The 22,330-nt window shown below is 44.0% G+C and overlaps 1 protein-coding gene across 8 annotated transcripts in view; it reads right to left on the bottom strand.

The window, feature by feature from the left end:
- The window catches only part of ABCC2 (ATP binding cassette subfamily C member 2), a 72,037-nt gene that overhangs the window by 24,186 nt on the left and 25,521 nt on the right, over positions 1–22,330 (bottom strand). For 7 of the 8 annotated variants that reach the window (XM_019459106.2, XM_053909825.1, XM_019459105.2 and 4 more), the window contains 10 exons: positions 20,127–20,381; positions 18,983–19,048; positions 16,528–16,665; positions 15,860–16,006; positions 14,122–14,206; positions 13,342–13,408; positions 11,165–11,291; positions 8,565–8,741; positions 7,012–7,179; positions 4,427–4,607 (listed from right to left, as the gene is read on the bottom strand). In XM_019459106.2, coding sequence (XP_019314651.2) covers positions 4,427–4,607; positions 7,012–7,179; positions 8,565–8,741; positions 11,165–11,291; positions 13,342–13,408; positions 14,122–14,206; positions 15,860–16,006; positions 16,528–16,665; positions 18,983–19,048; positions 20,127–20,381 — 1,411 coding nt within the window. The remainder of the gene's footprint in view (positions 1–4,426; positions 4,608–7,011; positions 7,180–8,564; positions 8,742–11,164; positions 11,292–13,341; positions 13,409–14,121; positions 14,207–15,859; positions 16,007–16,527; positions 16,666–18,982; positions 19,049–20,126; positions 20,382–22,330) is intronic. The other variant, XM_019459107.2, reaches the window with a different exon arrangement.

The raw sequence follows: 22,330 nt of genomic DNA, 5'->3' as shown, positions 1-22,330 counted from the left end.
GGCTTGCAACAATCCAAGGAACATTTATTTAAGAAAAATGGCTAAATCCCAGTAAGAACAATAAGCTTTGTGACAGTTTAATTTACCCCCAATCCTCTCTCCTCAGATCTGCTGTAGCCTAGAATACTAATAGCCTCACAAACATGGTAACCACAAATAGCAGCAGCCTCCTGGCTGCTGGAGGGAACAGAAAGTGTTCAAAATTCTCCCAAAGCCTCATCCTGTAACTGAACTCAAGTCTGTCTGCCCAACATGCAGCAAAGACAATCACTGAGCCATTGAGTATAAAGCAAGGAAAGGGTTTGAGAGGATGCCAAAAAGACAGGAGGGCAAGCTTCACATTTGCCTCCACAAAGTAGAGTCAAGAAAATTTAAGGGCAAATGAAAAAGGCCTGGGTAAAGAGTTGTAGTTGTGCTTACTAAGTCCCACTAACCCTTTGGTTACCGATTTCAACCCCTAGAGAACCATCATTATTTGACCTGTCTGGCAGTTCCCTAGAAAACCCCATGCACAGGGCTTGTCTTTGTTGGACCTGACTTGGAGTCAGCAATCGGCAACAATTGTGTAACATCACAGCTGCCTGAGATGGTGATAACAGTTGGGGCAAATAAGTAGCTAAACAAAAACTTAAAAGGAAAAGCTGGGGAATAAGATATCCTTAGGGAGCTTTGATATCTTTAATATACCCCTGGCAATCTAGAATCCCATACACATGGGCAGGGCTGCACACATGCTCCAGAGAGACTGGAGAAGGCCCTACTCTCACCTCTGGCTACTCTGGGCAAGCAAGAAACAAAAGGTGAAGCAGAATTGTAAATTGCCTACTGGAGTGTTAAGGACACGCCCTCCCCCCCCCCCTGCCCCCCCCCCACACACAAAGCCTCTCAGAAAAGGCTGAGTGACTTATTGGTTCCAGGTCCTTAAAGAAATCTCTAATCATTAGCTGACCACCCAAGCAGAGACTTCATTGGCCACACACGACAAAGAATGCAGATTTAGTAAGAATTAGTTAAGGAAATTCAACAGAAGGAACAACAAACCCTGGCAGAGGAAAAATCTTATTTCCAGAGTTGTATTATTTAAAGTGACCAGTTTTCAACAAAAAATTGTGAGACACGCAAAGGAAGAAAGCATGAGACCATACACAGGAAAAAAAGCAGTCAACAGAAACTGTACCTAGAGAAGCACAGGCATTGGGCTTACCAGAGAAAAACTTTAAATCAACTATTATAAATATGTTCAAATAACAAAAGAAAACCATGTCTAAAGATCTAAAGTATGAAAATGAGTTTTTATCAAATAGAGATCAAAAAAGATCAAATTAAGAAAAAAATAGAAATTCTAGAAAAGTACAGTAACTAAAATGAAAAAATCCATTAGAAAGACCCAACAGCAGATTTACTAAAGAGATTAAGTGTGTGACTTAATCCAATCAACCATTTTAGCACAAAAGCTGCCAGCTTGGACTGTAGGGGACAGAGGCAGGACTAAATGAAGGAATATGGTCAGACTTCTAGGATTCTACACGCAGAAAACGTACCAATAGAACTATCCAGCCGTGAACATGTGTTATCCTTCAAGAAAAGGGAAAAATGACCCTGGGGTTGACTACCCCTCAGTTCCAGAGGGTGGAACCACCATCCCAGGTTGAGCCTAAAGAACAGATAGCATCAGACCAAAGAAGACTATCATCAAACCTTAAAATCTGGTGGAATTGACCCTGTTAGATTTGGGATTTACTTGGGATTCATGACCATCTTTCCTTTTTGGAATGGGAATGTCTATCCTAATGCTGGTCTTGCCATTGAAGCAGATAACCTGTCTGGTTTTATAGCTTGTCAGATGGAGAGGAGTTTTGGCCCAAGACTCTGGGTCTCACCCACAACTGATTTGAGTGAGGAGAGGATAAAATTTGGGACTTCAAATTGACATTTGGAGGAGATTTTGGACTTAGAGGAGATACTGGAATGATTAACACATTGGGGATGCTGGGATGGTGTGAATGTATTTTGGACACAAAAAAGATGTGAATTTGGGGATGCCAGAGAACAGACATTATAGAGTGACTTGTGTCCCCCACCAAATCCATACGTTGAAATCCTAACCTCCACTACCTCAGAATGTGACTTTATTTGGTAATAGGATCATTGTAGATGTAATTAGTTAAGATGAGGTCAGACTGGAGTGGGATAAGCCCCTAATGCATTAGGTCTGATGTTTTTATAAAAAGGGGAAACTTGGAATTGATGCACACAAGGGAGAATAGCATGTGAGGATGAAGGCAGAGATTGATGTGATGGGTCTTCAAACCAAAAATGCCAAAGATTGTCAACAAACCCCCAGAAGCTAGGAGAGAGTCCTGGAACATGTTCTTCCCCTGTCGCCTTCGGAAGGAACCAATCCTATGGATTGATTTTGGACTTCTAGCGTCCAGAACCATGAGACAATAAATGTCTGTTGTTTGAGCCAGTTTGTAGTGTTTTGTTATGGCAGCTAATTAAGAAAAGAGTATACAATTTTTAAAAAGGGGGGGTTGCACCTGGGTGGCTTAGTTGGTGAAGCAACTGACTTCGGCTCAGGTCATGATCTCACTGTTCATGGGTTTGAGCCCCATGTCAGACTCTGTGCTGACAGCTCAGAACCTGGAGCCTGCTTCGGATTCTGTGTCTCCCCCTCTCTCTGCCCCTCCCCTGCTCACACTCTGTCTCTCTCAAAAATAAATAAAATACTTAAAAAAGAAAGAAAGAAAATAATAAACCAAGCCAATATTGACACAGGTCACCCTTGCCCTCCTGCCTTTCCCTTCATTCTACCATGTCATGGTCTACCCCTTGCCAACAACAACAGCATGCCAGGCATTGCTCAGAAATAATTACTTAATGTTTACCTTGATTGACAAAGGCTTGATGAGCTGTTTTACAAACTGACCTTTACATAGAGGATAGGATTCTTCAAAGGGGCCATCTGGAAACTCAGATCATGGCAGAATCCATGAAACTCAGATTGCGGCAAAAAAAAAGTCTGGACTTAGCACAAGAAAACTACCCAGGCACCTCATGTTGATGTAGTTGAGCGATAAATTAAGGGAAAAAAGCATCTGACACTGACCTTTGGCTTGGGGCCTTCACTGCCCAGGCAGGTGATTTTTGCTTTCTCCAGGCCAGTGCCTGGAGCACGTAAAGGCTAATGAAAAGTTCCGACTTCTTCCTTTCTGCTGGTTCCCAGTGCCCCTGCCCCAGTCTCCTGGGATAGCTCCCAACCCTGTCACCCATATCATCCTGTTCTTTGCTCCTGTCCTATCCCTCCAACACTTGACAGTTTATCACTCCTACCCTATCCTGCCCTGAGCAGTTTTCAACAAAAAATTGTGAGACACGCAAAGGAAGAAAGCATGGGACCATACACAGGAAAAAAAGCAGTCAACAGAAACTGTACCTAGGGAAGCACAGGCATTGGGCTTACCAGAGAAAGACTTTAAATCAACTATTATAAATATGTTCAAAGAACAAAAGAAAACCATGTCTAAAGACTTAATACTCACAGACTTTATGGTTCAGGCTTTTCTTTCCATCTCTCGTGCTCCCTGGGGTGGGTTTGAACCATCATGTGTCCTGACCTCAAGGCCTGAATGAGTTCTCACTTGCAGGCTCTGTAACTACCTCTTTTTCTGACTGACTTGTGGAATGCACCCTTCAGATCTTGCTTTCTAAGGCTTGACCTACTGCTGGTGACTGCTACCCAAAGCAGATATCCAGAACTACGTGCAGGACTACTACTGGCAGATTCTTGGGAGGGTCCTCAGGGATCAGGGCTCCATTGCTGACTAGAGCTAATCGATGACCCCAATGGTGGTGGTATTAGGGGCTATTCCTGTGGTGTACTGTGAGACTATGAAACTGCCACGATTCTTCCTGGTTCAAAACACCCAGTGGTTTGTGGTATATTAGTCAAGATGCCCTTTGTTAGGCCTTATCAAGAATGTTTCAGTACACTATTAGTACCAGTCTATGAAGCTGTCCAGGAAGTGGTTTTAGCAGATTTAGGGTAGGTGGGGTGGGATGTGTGATTTGAGTCAACAGAAGTACAGCATCCTTAAAAGGGGGTGCCTGATGCTACTAGTCTTTCTTCCACAGGGACTAATCACCCCAAATTTTCAGTCATACCCTTCTAAAGAGTGTTCTTCGATTGCATGGTGGAGACGAGCTGAGCAGGATGAGCCCCCAGTTTGGCTCAGGCACAGAATTTCTGTGTCTGTGTTTCTTTACAGAGACATAAAATACAGAAAGAATAGATTTTGGATCTCTGGATAGTTCACTTCCAAATTGAACTCACTGGATACTGCATAGTTCAGGCAGTCAGTATCAGTTTATCACTTCTACCCTTCCCATACCCAAGCTTTATCCTGTTCCAGTCCTCCTTACATACCTGTGGCCTCTCCTTCAAGACCCATCTGTTTTGTGGATGTCTTCAGAATCTTAGCAAACAATCCTTTCTTGGCCAGCAGAGTGCTGTAGGATCCCTTCTCCAGGATGGTGCCATTCCCCAGAACCACAATCTCATCCACTTGGGGAAGAAAGCGAATGCTATGTGTAATCAAGAGTCGAGTCTGAAAAAAACAACAGTAAGTGGTGCCACCACCTTCCTTCTGTGAGCCCCTCTGTCCACCACCATCCTTGGCTTGCTCTTAAAAAGGAAAGGAAGTAACTTCTTCCTGCCAACTATGAGTAGCTAACTTCCAACTACCCAGAATGTCTGCCTTCTTTGGCTTGCTCTGGGGGTGGGAGGGAAGGAAAAAACAGTCATTTAAATTCATTTTAGGGCTCTGTTTCAAAACGTAGCCCTGAACACTTGACCTCTTTTACTTTTTTCTTTCCTTCCCAGTGCCTCATCCTAACACCAGACCCTATGTGTAAGGGGAGACTCTGGTCCTTGTGGATATAGTGTTATTTGCCTGTAGTGACAGCAAGGTTTGCCCTACACACATTCTTCCAGCTTCCTGAGAGCTTAGGAATGTCACTTGAGATCCAAGCCTATCAATATAACAGATGCATCCTAAACTAAGGAAATAACTAGCTAATTTCCCCTTCCACTAACCAGCTAACCAACTGAACTTGAGAGCAAGGACAGACCTTTTCATCTGTGCACGCCCAGTCTTTGCAACAAACCAGGCACAGGGTGGTATATAGTTCATGAATGAATGGAGCCAAAGGCCATTCGGACAGGAGACAGAACCAGAAATAGAAGGGAGAGTGAGTTCCTGTTGACTTACTGATCCAAGAGAAGCAAAGGGCCTCAGTGGGACGGCAGCCCACCTACCCTGACTAGCAGCAATCAAGAAGTCTTGAAGGGAACAGGCCACACACAGATGGAGTTTTACTGCCCAATACTGAGGGAGATGTTACTGTCAGCCCTCATTGTACACTTGCTGTTGGTGAGGGACACATTCAAACCCACAAAGGGCTCTGCCAGCCCCTCCCCCATTCAGCCCACTGTGTCAGGGCAAATGGGCTAACTTGCCCATGGTAAGGAAAGTCTAGCCTTCACCTACCACTAGCTCTAGTGACTTGCTCTGGCCACTTTATCTGTACTCTCTCATGGGGGCATTGTGAAAGTCGAATAAGGCATCACAATCAAAGTGCTTAGCACAGGCCTGGGGCATCATGAATACACAAAAAAATGTTAGTTCTATTTTATCCCCACATTCCCACATCCTGCAAGGGTTCCAGGAAAGTGCCTTTTCAGAGCAGAGCTCTAAAACCTGTGGGATGACCTATGTCCCACCAGCAAGGTGAGTTATTGGGTCCTCTGGGATGTTTTCTGACTCCAACCAATTCTCCGACACCAGCTAGGTGTTCAGCAATTCAATTCTGACACTGACTACCTAGAATTAGCACAAACCCCACAGCTGAAGGGCTTGGTCCTATGAGACTGACCGACTTCAGAGGCAATTTGCATGACTTGGGCCACCCTTACTTCCAACCAACTAGCCATAAAGCCCCTTTCTCATGATCAGTAATTTATTAGAATGGCTCATCGATCTCCAGAACACACTTTACTTGTTTGTTGGTTTCTCATAAAGAATACAACTCAAGAACAGTCAACAGAAGAAATGCAGAGGGCAGGCTGTGGGGGTGTGGGACTCACCTGTGGAGCTTCCATGCCCACAGCCTCCCTCTCAGCACCTTAATGTGTTCACCAACCCAGAAGCCCTCTGGATCCCACTGCTCACAAATTTTTATAATCCAATCTTCAGCCCTTGCTTCCCTCCCCAGAGGCCTGAAAGTTCCAACCCACCCATCACTTGGGCTTTCTCACTCTCTTTTTTAAAGTTTGTTTGTTTGTTTGTTTGTTTATGGGAGAGAGAGAGAGAGCACTCACCAGCGAGCATGGTGGGGAGGAGCAGAAAGAGAGAGGAGCACAGAGGATCTGAAGTAGGCTCTGCACTGACAGCAGAGAGACTGATGCAGGGCTCGAACTCATGGGCTATGAGATTATAACCTGAGCCAAAGTCAGACGCTTAACTGATTGAGCCACCCAGGTGTCCCACTTGGGCTTTCTCTTGAACAGTCCAATCCTGAGGCTATCTAAGGGCTGCACCCTAAGTCTCTTTCTAGGCTTATGAACAAAAAACACTCCTAGTATTACTCAGGAAATTCCAAGTGTTTGGAGCTCTGTGTCAGGAACTGGGGGCAAAGACCAACTATAATCTTGTTATACCACAGATCTCAGAGTGCTTTCCATCACAACCAATCATCCTAGGAGGATCAATGTCATTGGAGCCACAGAATAAGGTTCAAATTAGCCAGTTCTAGCATAAGCTATGACCTCAAGATGGGAGCTGTCATGGGTCATCTCCTGAAAGACCAGTCTGACACTGTATCTCCTCAGCAGCCTTGGTGGTATGTTGGGGGGTAGGGGAGGTAAATACATGCTTCAGGACAGCAGCAGTCCTAGGAGATGTGTCCCCAATCCCTACCCCAATGTCTTCATTGCTTTAAGTAATTTCTCACCTTGCCTTTCAATAGGCCATTGGGACCCAAGACCTTATTGAAAATATGTTTTCCCACATGAGCATCCACGGCTGACAGGGGGTCATCCAGAACATAGATGTCTGAATTTTGATAGGTAGCTCTGGCCAGGCTAATCCGCTGCTTCTGACCCCCACTGAGATTTATACCCTGAAGAAGAAAATAATTTCTATTAAGCACTACTCCATAGTTCCACCTTCACAGAGACTATTATGGAGGGGAAAGGAAGAGATTTACTTCAATAAGGTATCAAGGGATTTAAAACCTTCTAAGTTCCTCTGTACAAATCAATAACTTTGATTCAAATAAATTACTTCAGGCCCAATGATGAAACGTATGCCAAAATTACCATTTTCTATGAGAGGATTTACTTATTATTTTTGTTTCCTGCCCCATGGGAATGTGGAGCTGCACCAGTGCAGATTGTCCCTATTTTATTCATGGTTGTAACTCCAGCGCTTAAAATGCTGTGTGGTACATAGTAATTACTTAATAAGTGTATTTGAAATAGTGAACAAAATCATTCTAGAGCTGTATCTTCATTAATCTTCTAGTAGCTGAAGATTCTTGTCCCTCAAAGACTGATCTATTCATTGTTAGTAATAGGAAAGAAGGTTGAAAACATCCTAAATATGTAGGCATGGAGAATTTCTAAATCAATTACACTCTAACCATATAATGGATACAATACGGTCGTTAACAATGTATTTTTTAAAAAGGCATTTAATAACCTGAGAAAGTCACACTAAATTTCTAAGTATTTGAAGCAGAGTAGTAGAAACTTTCTCCAGGCCTCACTAGCATCCAGAAGTCGAGTCAGGACACCTAAGCTCTGGTCCTGCGTCTGCTCCTCTACCTGAGAGGTCATCCTTGGGCCAGGCTCTGGTTAGTTACCCTCTCTGGTCCTAGCCTCATCAGCTTTCTTTAAAAAAATTTTTTTTGGTGGGGCGCCTGGGTGGCTCAGTCAGTTAAGTGTCCGACTTCGGCTCAGGTCATGATCTCACGGTTTGTGGGTTCAAGCCCCGCATTGGGCTCTGTGCTGTCAATTCAGAGCCTGGTGCTTGCTTCGGATTCTGTGTCTCCCTCTCTCTGCCCCTTCTCCACTCATGCTGTGTGTGTGTCTCTCTCTCAAAAAATGAATAAACATTAAAAAAATTAAAAAAAAAATTAAATTAATTTTTTAATGTTTTTATTTATTTTTGAGAGAGAGATACAAAGTGTGAGTGGGGGAGGGGCAGAGAGAGAGAGGAGACACAGAATCCCAAACGGGCATCAGGATCTGAGCCGTCAGCACAGAGCCTGATGCAGGGCTTGATCTCATGAACCAGGAGATCATGACCTGAGCTGAAGTTGGATGCTTATACAACTGAGCCGGCCAGGTGTCCCTTGTGTTTTCTGGTATTTGTTCCAAGCTGACTACCAAAATTGGTCAGCTCTTTTACTCCCATGTACTTCTTCACCGTCCTTGCTCCCTGCCACCCCCCCCACCCACTACTATTTCTTCACCCTTCAAGGTCCCTTGGTGTCCCAAGTACCTTCTCTCCAATCTCGGCCAGGTCTCCTCCGGGCAGCACTTCCAAGTCTGGGAGGAGGGCACAGGCCTCCAGAACCTGCTGGTATTTCTTTTCATCCAACTCAGATCCAAAAAGGATGTTGTCCTTTAAGGTGCCATTCTGGATCCAGGATTGCTGTGGGACATAGGCTATAGTGCCCTAGATGGGAAGGACCAGACCACGGGACAGTTATACCTCCAGAAATGCAGGGCTGAAGGAGGGAGTGGCAGCATGGGGAAGGAAAAACAGAACTTAGATTTTAAAAAATGAATGTCAGGCTGACTGAGCATCTGATATGTATAAATGTGCTTGTATTTATTGCACCAGCCAGGGAGAAACATTCAATATCCTGTTCACCATTTAAATACTTCTCCCTACTCTCTATTTCACTATCGCTTTCTAGCCATGATCCTGAAAATTAGAGGAAGAAACACATGCTGCTTCTAGAACAGGAAACTCACTGGGATTGACTCAAACCCTAAGACCACCAGAGGGCTAACACAGGGGTGATGGTATAGAGATTTTAGGAAGAACCAAGAGATTTGAACGAGGGTGCCAGGCTGATGCATGAAGCAGATCATGTCCAGAGAGGAAGCCTGACAAAGCCCTGTGTTTAAGAATGAACTCAGTGTTGAGTTGGCAAGAAAAAGCTTTCTCATACACCTGAAACTAACATAACATCGTGTGCCAACTATACTCAAAATTTTTTTGAAAAAATTATATTAAAAAAATAAATAGTAATTTATGATAACAAAAAAGGAAGTATGATAAGCTTTTATTATTTAAAAAGTTAAACAGAAGTCAAAACTTGATTTGAGGCTAGAACCAATTTAAATATTAATGTTAAATCATCACCACAAATTTCCAATGTGAACTTCTTTGAGTGTTAGTCATTTGAAACGAAAATGCCATTTTTACAAAATAATTTAGAAGACACTCAGTTTTGTGTCAGTTTAAAGGAGAAATATATGTGTGTGTGTGTGTGTGTGTGTGTGTGTGTGTGTGTATGCACACACACACACACACACTTTTATAAAAGAGAATTATGTTTAGAGGTAATTTTAAAATAATCTTCTTTTAGCCTGTGTATCCCAGTTTCCATGGTATCTATGGGGGCAAAGTGACACGCCAATTCAAAATTGACTTCTAGGGGCACCTGGGTGGCTCAATCAGTTAAGTGTCCAACTTCGGCTCAGGTCACAATCTTGCAGTTGGTGAGTTTGAGCCCTGTGTTGGCTCTGTGCTGACAGCTCAGAGCCTGGAGCCTGCTTTGGATTCTGTGTCTTCCTTTCTCTCTGCCCCTCCCCCACTAGTGCTCTGTTTCTCTCTCTCTCAAAAATAAACATTTAAAAAAATTTTTTTAATTCAAAATTGACTTCTAAAGGACTAAATAAAGAAATGTTCCAAGTGAACAAAAAGAAGAAGTTAGGAAACAGTTAAATCAGTAGCATCTGCTCGGTTATATCTCATATTATTTAATGTAAATTGGCTCATGAGGGATTGGTAAATCAGGGAATAAGGTCAGTATAATGTGGAAGAAGCAGTTTTTAATTTTCTGAGCATCTCAGTGTCAAGCAGTCAGGGGCAAGCTTTCCCATAATTAAAAAGAAATAGTTAGCAATATATGAAGATCTTAAGGAAAAAAACCTAAAAAATCTACAGACACGCGGGGTTTTTTTGGTGTAAGCAGTGGCTGGTTAAGTGATTCCAAGTACTTATAAGTTCCTCTAAATTGAACTCTCTGGGGAAGCTGAGAGTGCTCATGGAGATGCTATGAAAAGATTTCTTCTGGGTTAAAAAATATATAATTGACAATGATGTCTACACCCCGTATCAAATTTTTGAGCAAGTGAAGTCAAAGACCAAACTCTCAGAGGAGGAAGAGGAAATCGGGAGTCTAAAGCTACATGTGATGCTCAGTGTAATTGCCAGTGGAGATTTTACAGTGCTGCTGTTTTAATTGTTATTGGTTTTGTTGGTACGCCAGTTACAAAGTTATGTCAGTTTTTTTTAATTATTATTTTTGAGAGAGAGAGAGAGAGAGAGAGAGAGAGCGAGAGCACACAAGCACATACACGTGGGAAGGGGCAGAGAGAGGGGGAGAGAGAACCCTAAGCAGGCTCCACACTGTCACAGAGAACCCAACTCAGGCTTCGAGCCCACAAACTGAAATCATGACCTGAGCTGAAATCAAGCATTGGACACTTAACCAACTGAGCCACCCAGTTGCCGCAGGTATATAAGTTTTTAATGATGCTTTTAGAAACCTAGATGTAGCAGAATTGCCTATACTTTGAAGGAAGAGATCTCTGTTAAACAGTTTTCAAACTTTAGTATGCATAGCACCTCATTAAACATGCAGATTTTTAGAATCTATCCCCAGAGTCTGATTATATGTGTGGGGTGGGGCAAAGAATCTACACTTTACAAGTCTATCTAACGTCTCCAAGACCGCATCTACAGCAAAACAACAACAGTGGTCATCAGATTCTAGTCCTCAGTGCATTCTCCAAAATGAGAAAGCAGTGCTCAGTGGCCCACATCTCAAGGTCAGAACTCTCTTCCTTAGCATCCCCTCTCACCTTGATGGTGATGTGCCCGTGGACATTTTCCATTTCTCCCAGCATGGCTGACATCAAGGAAGACTTCCCAGAGCCCACAGTGCCCACCACAGCCACCAATTGGCCTGGCATAATGTCCAGGTTCACACTGAAAAGAAAGAAGTGTATTTGGTTTTTAAGTGTCTATTTTAAGAGAAAGTGAGTGAGCAAGCATGGGGAAGGGGCAGAAAGAGAGTAAGAGAGAATCCCAAGCAGGCTCTGCACTGTCAGGACCAAGCCCGGTGCAGGGCTCAGTCCCATGAATTGTGTGACCATGACCTATGCTGAAATCAAGAGTCAGATGCTTTACTGACTGAGTCACCCAGGCACCTCAAGAGAAGTGTATTTAAAGGAGGTGAGGGGTGTTTTTCAAGAGTAGTTCAGGCCACTTCTCAGACCATTCATAAGAAGTCTCGTATTAGATTTTCCCTCAAGATTGGAAAATTTGTCTTGGATGTAGAAGACTCTGAAGTGCTTCTTTAATACGTTTTTTATAAGCTCAAAAGGGCTAGAGAATGAGCCCTAACTTATCCAACTGTCTATAAGCTGTTTGTGCCAAATGTAGGTTTCAACTGGAAAAATTCTCTTAGCACCAACACGGTACCATTGAACAAGAACTTAATGGGAGCTTAGAGACCTGAGTTCAAGTCTCATCTTTGCCACTGCTGAACTATACGATCTTGGAAAGTCACTTCCTCTGGACTCTCATTTATGAACTAATAGGGTTGGAATAGATCAGGGTTTCCCAAACTTGGCTATTTAATGAGAATAGCCATTCAATGGAACACTTGCTGGAAGCACAGAACACCTTCCCCTCTCCTGGAGATTTGGCTGTGTCTAACTACAGAGGGACACACACTGGGCAGGGCTCCTCGAAACTCTGTGCCCACCCTGTTTTTGAGTCCCTAGTACATTAAGAACATCAGGAATTTGTTCACAGTCTTTCTGAAACTGCCCTTTGCTAGTGTAAGTCTAAAAGAAGTTCAGTACAAAATGGGAGCTGTGTCCAGCCTTTTCTCTGCAAAGGGAGGCTTTCAGGTTGGGAAGGTCCAGAGGAGGGGCTTCTGGCCTGATAGCATCCTGGGGCAAGCTCTAGAATCTATATGAAAGGCTGTAGGAATAGAAGTGTGGGAAGACCCAGGTGTAACAGGGAGAAGATAAGGTGTGCTGGGTTGGGAACAAAGATGTGGCCTGCTCAGGCTTCCTGGTATATTATGTGTGCTACGTTCAGTGGAGTTGGGTATATACTGTCTATCTGACCCTGTATAGACCATGTGTTCTCCTATCCAGACATACCTACGGTAAAGTTCAATTTATAAATTAGGCCCAGTAAGAGGTTAACAACAATAACTAGTAAAATAGAACAATTATAACAATAAACTGTAATGAAAGATATGTGAATGGGGTCTTAACTCTCATTGACTGTCCTGCACTCACCCTTCTGATGATGCAAGATGATACAATGCCTACGTGGAGAGATGAAGGGAGGTGAATGATGGGAGCACTGTGACCTACATTAGGCTACTATTGACATGACCATTCGTCAGGAGGAGGATCATCTGCTTCCACACAGAGGTTGACTGCAGGTAACCGAAACCAAGGAAAGCAAAACTGCAGAAGAGGAACTACTAGCCAAGCAGCAGTGTGGCAAGAAAGGGTTGGCTTAGGGCAGAGGAGGTGGGAGGTAGGAATGGGTTAGTTAGATGTAAAACTCCAGATCTCAAGTTTAATCTTTGTAGAGGCAGCTCCCGTTGTCCACTTTGGGGAAAGAAGCCATATTCTTGATTACTGTTCTTAAATGAACAAACGAACTTAAATTGGTTTCAGGCTTTGGTGTGTATCCTTTATCATACCCAGAGACCTAGGCCACTTGCTGCACTACCTCCATCCACAATCTGGAGAACAAAGGTCTTCCTGGGTTCTTAGCTGGAGCCCACAGTCCCACAGTAAGACAGCCTGGTGGCAGGTGCACTTCTGGGGAAAGAGGCTCGGGAGTTTTGCTGTCCGCTGGTCTCCCCAGGGTTTCAGCCTGCACTGAAATCTAACGGAATGTATGCACATTGTCCATATTTCACGTGCCCTAGTGGTTGGAATTTTCCAGTAACAGGACTGGCAAGGAGAAGCCTAAAGAACAGCAGGCTGGACAGGAGGCAACTCACTCTCGAATTGTAGCTTCCAGATCCCGGTCCCAGGTAAAGGAGGCCTCTGAAAACTGCACAGCTTTGTCTGTTGAGAAAAAGGCCCTCTCTTTTAGTCAGATGTAGGTCCTCATGTGTCTGTCTGCCCCTTCTCAGCCCTCCTGCGTCCCTCCTTCAGCAGATCCCAAGATCACCTATCAGGTGCTGGCTCCTACATTAACAGGAGGCAGAGGAAAGTTCCCCTGGTGAGACCAAAAGTGGCCTGCAAACAAAAGCGGTTCTGGTTGAATTCCCAAGCCTGTTAGCCAGATTCCTGACCTGCAGACACCTCTGCAATGTCTGCCTCTGGGCACATTCTCATGCCCTCTGTTGCCTCATGCCCTGGTAAAAATTCTACCTCTATATACAAACCTGGTCACTCCCTGGATTCCAGGTCCACAGGTCCCTCTGGCTGTGTCTGCCCCCCAATCCTTAGATCTTCAGACCTTGCAAATGTTCTTTCACTCCAGCCTACTTTCCCCAAGTTCCCATGCTTGGCTCCATCTTGACTTCTCTTTTCTAGATCTTTTGCAGGATTCCCTGCTTATCCTCAGACTATGGTTTAGCCATCTGGCTAAGCAACCTATTCTAAATGAAAACGTCACTTAAGTAAAAATAGTAAGCTTGTTATGCAAATGTAGGTTCAAAGTAAATCCCTTAGCTCTCCCTTTCAATCAGTTTGCTGCCCCTAAGCCCTCCTATGTCAAAGTTCTGGTGCCAGCACTGTGAATAAGTTGGGGAAGCAACTTCCAAATTCATTACCAAAATTGTACTCATGTCGAATGGCGGATGTGTCCAAGTCATCCCCTCCCAAGTACTTTTCTAGCCGTTCTGTAGAAACGCTGGCCTAGAGGGGGACACAAAGGATCTCAAGAATAAAAAAATCCAACGACAAGCACGAGCAGGGAGAGGATTTTGACTTTGTCATCAGCCCTAGATGTGGAAGCAGAGAGTCAACCTGCCAGGCCTCTTGTCGGTGGTTTACCATTTGCTACATCTGGAACCTCTGGACACCCCCATAGACTCAGCCACATTTCAGCCCTGGAAGACATCCCTCTCTGCACAGAGGGAAATTAAGATGCTGTTTCAGCCCCTTAGAAAACTTGTGGTGCTGGGGTCAACTCAATTGCCATCTCTTCAATCTTTGGACCCAGTTCCAGAAACTGTCTTCTGCCTTCTTCTAAGACAAAATCCTAATTTCTATCTGCTTTTGGTAACTGGGCCCCTGGTGTGCTCTTCTTTAATGGAGTCTATGCCTTGGTCCTGCCCAGTGTCCTAACTGAGCCACTACTGGGACCCTTTATACAGGAATTGGCCATGGCACCACAGTGACCTTAGAAAACTCCACACAGGCCAAGTTTAAACTGCAGCTGACCTAAGCATTGGCAGAACACCCTGTGGTCTCCTGAAACATGAGAACTGGGGAGAGATCCTAGGAGCTTTTACAAGGACCTTTCTCACTTGCCTGTTTTCAGGAAGCCTGTCAGAGAGATCGTTTCTCATTACCACCTGGGTTCTGATGAAAGAGTGGACTTTCTGTCTTGCCTTTCCTTTGAGTGCAGTTGTAGGCTACAAAACCACTCAGCTGTTGCATGGATCCACCCCTCAGAAACAGAGTGCCTCACTGCCCGTGTTACATTAGCATCTGGCCCCTTTTGTTTCACAGTCACCCCGCGAGATAGGGAAGGCAGGGAGCAGATACCTTTGCTGATCTTGCTCTTGCAATTTATGTACTAAGCTATTGGAGTCTAGAAAGAGCATACTGTTTCTTTATCAGCCAAATCTGTCAGTCTTTCCTAACCCCCTCCAGGGTAGTGCGGTCTGAAACCCATCCTTCCTATGGCCTGAGCGGTCTAAAACATGCCATCCTTAGTGTAAGGGCACATCACCATACTCTATCTTTCTGATTACCTCACTAGCCTACCACCTGCCCTGTGAATATCCTGAGGTCTGGTACCTGGTCCATCTCAGTGACTGTGCTCATTTTTCAGGAACCAGACACTCCCTCTGGCCCATCCGAATCCTCTTGAACTCCAAACTCACTTTCTGACAGCTTGAAGCTTGAGAGCTGTATTCAGTTCCACCACCACATGGCTTCATGCAGAGAGGGTCTTCTCTTTCCACGTATGCTGCATTTCCCTAATGCTATATAAATACCCCCAGAGCCTTGGTAAAATGTGGGGGAAATTGGGCTGGGAAAAGGGCTTAGAAATGGTCCAGGTATCAGCTAATCATCATAATCTCACTAAATGCTTTCACAGGCACTGTCTCCCTGGGAGGTAGAGAAGATTGGTATGATTATCCTCATTTTAGAGTCAGATAAACTAGGGCTCAGAGAGCTTGTGATTTTATTAAGATCAAACTTGGTCTCCAGAGACCAAACAAATCTAATTGAAAGTTCACCAGCAGAAGCGAGAAGTAAGATATGATAGGGCAGTCACTTTGGGATGTAAGCCTTTTAACCAGAGATAATCAGTTAGCAGTGAGGGCTTCTACCCACCTGTAACATGGAGGTGATTACCATCGGAAACATACCCAGGGGGAAACGCAGGATATTGAAGAGGGTGATGGAGGTGAAGGCCTTTTCTGCATCCAAAACATTATTGCTATTCACCAGAACGTAAACTGCAAATGTGATCACAGACACCTGGAAAAGCAAGGTCATGAGCAATTCATTTCTAAAAAGGGTTCAAACACTTATGCTAAGTTTCAGGAACACAGTATATCAGAGTTGAAGGAGCCTTAGGGATCATTATTTCAACCTTCTTGTGTTACACAGGAAATATTTTGCCCGAGGTCACAGTCAATTAATTGTATTACTGGGACCAGAGTTCGGGTCTCCGGGCTCCTATATTGGTGTTCCTCCCCTCTCTAGACCCACACAGCCTCCTCAAGAAGACAAGAAGCTCTCCTATGCAAACCATTCCTGATTACCACATTCATGCTGAATATCCTGGAAACTTACTCTGGGCTGCCGGATGACCAAATTGTACACAAGGGTGAAATTAGAGTTGGGGGCACCAGGTAGGAATAGCAACTTTGGGAAGTTGAGGAGGGGGATAGATTTTCCAGGATTTCGGGGTTAGGCCTAGAGGCACTGGGCAGTCTGCTGAGAACAGACCTTCCTCTTCAGGAAGCTGACCCAGTCCATTGACTCCTGTCACTCACCAGGACTGGACTTAATTGTAAGAGAAATGTCATTATAGTCTGAATCTGACCGAAGGTCAGCAGGTTCTTGAGCTCTTTCTTCCGAAGTTCATGGACTTGCTTTTTGAATGAAGGTTCCCAGGCAAAATACTTCAGGATCTAATAGGGTAGAAAACAGCACAGCTCACACTGTTGCCCCCAAAGGACACCAGACAGATCTCATCTACCCAGGTTTTAGGATAGGTTCTCCAAAATAGGGGAGTGGGGGGGTGGGTAGAAATCCAGATTATAAAGTATGATTATAGAAAGGTAGGTTGCATTTGTCAGAAACCTACTATGTACAGAACATTTTAATTTTTTTAATCTTTATTTCTGAGACAGAGAACATGAGTGGGGGAGGGGCAGAGAGGAGAGACACAGAATCCAAAGCAGGCTCCAGGCTCTGTCAGCACAGAGATCTTGTCAACCACAAGATCATGACCTGAGCCAACATGGGACGCTCAACCAACTGAGCCACCCAGGCGTCCCTGTACAGAACGTTTTAAACACATGATCTTACTTAATCCTTATAACAACCTTAGTGTGATCAATGGTCCCAGTTTGCCTGGAACTAAGAGGTTGCCCAGGACATGGGGCTTTCAATGCTAAGCCCAGAAAGTTCTGTGAAAACCAAGGAGAGTCCCCTACTTTTGCAGAATTATTGTGTCAGTTTTAGTGAAGAGGAAAGAGGCAGAAGATACCAGGTAGCTTGCCCAAAGTTACCAAGCTAGCAAGCATTAGAAAGGAGACTCAGGGCCAGGGCTACCTTTTCATTTTGCCACATTTAGCAAAAAGGCATATCAGAATTCTGCGTAGAGAAATATCAGAGAGTTAAAAGAGGCCTCTGCTTCATTTTCAAAAAGTTTAGGGTGATGTTTAAATCCTTGAATTCAAAACAACACATATATTAAAAATTAACTTTCTGGTAAGCTTTGCAGGAAGAAATGCGTTATTTTGAAAGCTGGCCAAAAGAGGGGAAAAAAACCAGCATTTTTCCTGCCTGTCCTGCACAAACTTTATTTTAGTGTAACCAACTAGCTAATCGATGCTAAAGGAATAATAGAATTCAAATTTCACTCTTTTGCAACTCCTAATGATATAATAGATCAAGGCAATGATCAGCAGCTGCAAGAACTTCTAGGACAGTTTTCAAACTTGGCTGCATATTAGAATCACTTGGGGGAGATTTTAAAACCTATGTATGCCTAGGCCTCAACCCCAGAGAGTCTAATTTAAATGGTTTGAATTAGGGCCCAAGCCTCACTGAGAGTCAAACTTCCTGGGGGTCAAACTTCCTGGGGGTCAAAATGTGCTGCCAGAGCCACAAATCACTGCTCTGGGGGAAAGAGTGGCAGGAAACCTAATAAGGGGTGAATCAGCTGGACCCCCGAACACTCACCATTGCTGGTGTTTGGAAGCACATGGTACTGCCTGAAAGTATCTGTCCTCCCTACCTCCACCAAAAATCAAAACAAAAATATCCCCTATCTAATCAAGCCTCTAGATCTGATTACTAATTTATAAGAAATATAGGAAATAAGACAACGCAGTTTCTCCAACATGACAAAGATAAAAAGAAAAGGGGGGGGGGGAAGAGTCAATTATAGATTAAAAGCAGTAGCAACTAAATGCCATGTGTGGATTTTTTGGATCCTTATTCCAACTAATTAACAGCAAACAAATGACATCTGAGGCAACTGGGGAAATTTAATGGTACCAAAAATGACTAATTTTTTTTTAAGGTGGGATAATAGTATTGTGGTTATGTTAAAAAAAAAAAAAGTCTTTTAGAAACACAAAGTATTTATGTGAAATACAAGACACTACATCTGGGATTTGCTTTAAAAATAATCTAGCAGAGGGGTGCCTAGGTGGCTCAGTCGGTTAAGCATCCAACTCTTGATTCCGGCTCAGGTCATGATCTTGTAGTTCATGAATTGGAACCCCACATCAGGCTCCTTGCTGACAATGCAGAGCCTGCTTGGGATTCTCTCTCTCTCACTCTCTGCCCCTCCCCTGCTCTCTCGTGCTCACTCTCTCTCAAAATAAATAAACTTAAAAAAAAATCTAGCAGAGCATGAAGTGGGTACATAGATGAAACTAGATCATGCTGATAATTGCTAGACCTAGGTGAGAAGTCCATGGGGGTTCATCACATCATTTACTCCACTTCTGTGCACGTTTGACAATTTCGACAGTAAAACATGAGAAGAAAAGCAACCATTTAGGGTAAATAAAGAGAAATGAAGTTTTGAAGGAGGGCCTGAGCCCACTGGGAGGAGAAGCAGGAGACCTGCTAACAGGGGTTGGGAGTCCTGGGACACACCACAGGCCCAGAAGTGGGGGGGACCCGCAAGCCCTGCCAGGCCTTTTGAAGGCCAAGAACCCTCTGCTGCTGGCATTTTACACCCGGGGCCACCTGTACTCGGCTTCTCACCTTGATCCCACTGAGAATTTCATTCATGATCTTTAAACGTTTGTCTTTATTCTTCATATTTTTTACCTGCCAGGAAAAAGTCAAACAAAACACACTTCCTCGTAAGAGGGTCCAGAGTTGCTGCAGATGCTAGGTCCTAGTGATGGCACTTGTGGCTGTCACATGGGTGCCTGGTGATGGGATGCATCCCTCCCTGCTCTGCTCAGGCTGCTCCCGCCACACCCATCTGCTTTCTGATCCTTAACTACACCCAGTTCACTTCTGCCCCCACAGGCTTTGCCTGCCTGCGCCTCTTCCCAGGCTGTTCTTCCCAAGGCTTCCTCCTGCACAGTCAGGCTCATGCTATTCAGAGCCCAGTTCACATGTACCCTCCTCACAGAGGCTTTTCCTGACCCCATAATCTAAAACCACCACCCATTCACTTGCTCTCATATCACCCTGTTTAATTTTCTTCATAGTACTATCATGACCTGATAGTTTTCTTCTTCACTTCTGTTTATGGCCTGATTCTCCACTGCAAATAGAATGTAAGTAAGCTCCATAAGAGCAAGAGCTTTGTCTAATTTGCTGCCATATTCCCAGAATAGTATGTACAGAAAATCTTTTAAAAGTAATTATTTGGGACTAAAGGAATGCAAAGTGAATGCATGAATAGATCATGTACACCATTGAGTCCACCCACCCAACCTATGACTTCCGGCAGAGCAAAGGACTATCAGCATGGAGCCCCGCCGCCTGGTAGGAGCAGGGATGACTGCCAGGATTTAGGCGTAATGTCTGGGTCACTCATGTGTCTGCTCTGCATGATTAGTTTGTATTGCTATGACAGAGAAGCAGGGCCAATAATCACTACTTGAAGAACAGTCCAGCAGAGCAGGGTGGGAGAGTTATGTGCTGGGTCCCTGGGAAGCTCTCCCCTCTCCAATCAGGCTCTGCCATCTAACATGAACGAAGATGGAGTATATAAACCTTAACAGTGCTCAAAAGATGAGAAGGGAATCCAGAGAAAGCCACAGTCATTTGGGATGGTGGAAAGTCTTCCATTAGCATTGCCTGCCCAAATGCCCAAGAGTTAGAGTAAGCAAAAGACTTTAGACTTTGAAGAGGGTGTAGAGATCTCCCCAGGGTGACTCGGTTTCTTTACCTGAACAGCTCTACTCTTGGCGGCAAGTATCCCATTAATTGGGATTAGAAGTACCATCACCCCAACACCTGCTAAGACTGAGGGTCCCAGCTCTGCCCATAGGAAGGAGATAGATAAAGTAATCTGTAGAATATTTGACCACAGCAAATGGATGAAGCTGGTCACATCCATGAGCTTCTGGGCATCCACAGACATCAGGTTCACAGTTTCTCCAATGGTGTATTTCTTTCTGCTGTGGTTGGATAGGGTCAGCGCCTAAAGATAAAGATTGGAATTGGGATCTATGGATAAGTCCAAGAACAATGGGGAGTAAAAGGGAAACTCAGGAAGTAAGAACACACTAGAAGGATGGGCTCCATATGGACACAACTTTTCCAAGAGGCTAGGCCTTCTTGCCTCCAAATCTTACAGACAGTGTTCTCTCATTTCTGACTACCCTTTCAGGCTATTCCCACCTCCCTGAACCCCCTACCACTTCCACCCCAACACACACACTTCTTTGCCCAGAAAATTCCTAATTATTCTTTAGTGTCAGTTTAGATGGAATTTATTCTGAGAAGACTTCCCTGGACTCCAGAGTTTGGGGTAGATACCCCTCCTGTGTACTCCCATAACACTCTGGACTAACCTCTGTCATTACGGTAGTGACACTGAACTGTAATTGTTTTTCTATTTCTCCACCAGATGCGAACCCGGGAGGACAAGGGCTACATCTGTTCATTTCACTCCTGTATCACATGGCACACAGTAGGGAACCAGATAGTGAAGGATAAAAGGAAGGCAAGAATCATGAGTGGATTCTGGCCGTGCAGACTTCTGACGTGGCAGTTTTATTGGAAGTCATATTCTTATGAAGAAGTTGCAACCGTTTCCAAGGACAGAGATCTTAGAATGAAGAGGAAAGCTGTAGGGTTCACGCATTTGAAGCAAAACCATTTGTTTATGGTCAGGAATTTGTAGGCAATATCTAGATGCTGACTCATACAGCATGGGCCCCCGTTCTCATGTCAGAGAGACCGAAAGACTTCTGTCCGTCCACAGGTCTGTCACTTATACCAATGCCTTGCACAAATGCACCTTGCCAAGGGATTGGGGTGGGGGCACTGAAACCAATTCACACCATGCCCACCAAACCACCTCCTGAACATTCTTCATACCACTACATCTTCCTGGAGGAAGGAGAGCCTTCTAAGCCCCCCAAAGATAGAGAATGGGCTAAGGTTAGTTCCAGGGATCCACCTCCAGCCACTTCCTAGAAGCTGTACTGTCATCATATCCACAAGACATATTTCTTTGGAACATAACACGATTCTTGTTTATACAGTAAAATGAGGGACGTTCCCCAAAACGTTAGGCCACCAACGTTCTAGAGAAATCAGTTCACTGCTATGCCTCCCCTTTGGTATGGAAAAGCAAAAATATGCCACCACTCCCCCCCACCCCCCGCACAAAAACCAAACCAAAAAACCAAACAAATTGCCCTTCAAGGTCATCACTTTTCTATTCTCAATAAATCTCAATACAGTAGAAAAGACATTGGCTTAGTCCCAACAGCCCTTATCTGAGGGCAAGTCCTGGCTGTGTGATTATAGCCACTGAAATGATCTAATCCTTACTTTTCTGTAAATAATGCTGTTCCTTCACAGGGCCATGGATTTATAATGGATATGAAAAAAATGTTTTATAACATTTCATAAATGAAGCACTGCCTAAACATATAAAGTCAATTTTAAATTCTATTTTAGTAGCAATATTAATTTGAATGAAAGTCTTATTAAAATCACCATTTTAAAAATTCTTTGTGGATTGTAACAGTTGTAAAGTTGGAATATATTAAGAATCAAAAATAGTGGGAATGAGTCAACACAATTGTAAAAGTGTACATTCATAAAAATGGTTGAGACAGCTTGGTTATTGACCTCATATCCTGCAAACAGAAATCCAGTATCTCCAGAAGAAATAAGGGGATTAAAAATTGAGGCAAGACATGGGGCACCTGGGTGGCTCAGTTGGTTAGGCATCCAACTTCAGCTCAGGTTATGATCTCACAGCTCATGAGTTCGAGCCCCACATTGGACTCTGTGCTGACAGCTCTGAGCCCAGAGCCTGCTTCAGATTCTGTGTCTCCCTCTCTCTCTTTGCCTCTCCCCTGCTCACATTCTCTCTCTCTGTCTCAAAAAAGAATTAAAAACATAAAAAAAAAA

The sequence above is a fragment of the Panthera pardus genome, unplaced genomic scaffold (genome assembly GCF_024362965.1).
Source record: "Panthera pardus isolate Hobbes unplaced genomic scaffold, ASM2436296v1 HiC_scaffold_22, whole genome shotgun sequence".
In the NCBI taxonomy this organism is placed as follows: domain Eukaryota; kingdom Metazoa; phylum Chordata; class Mammalia; order Carnivora; family Felidae; genus Panthera; species Panthera pardus.
Note: the sequence above shows the minus strand (reverse complement) of the source record. Positions and strands in the feature narration are given on the sequence as shown.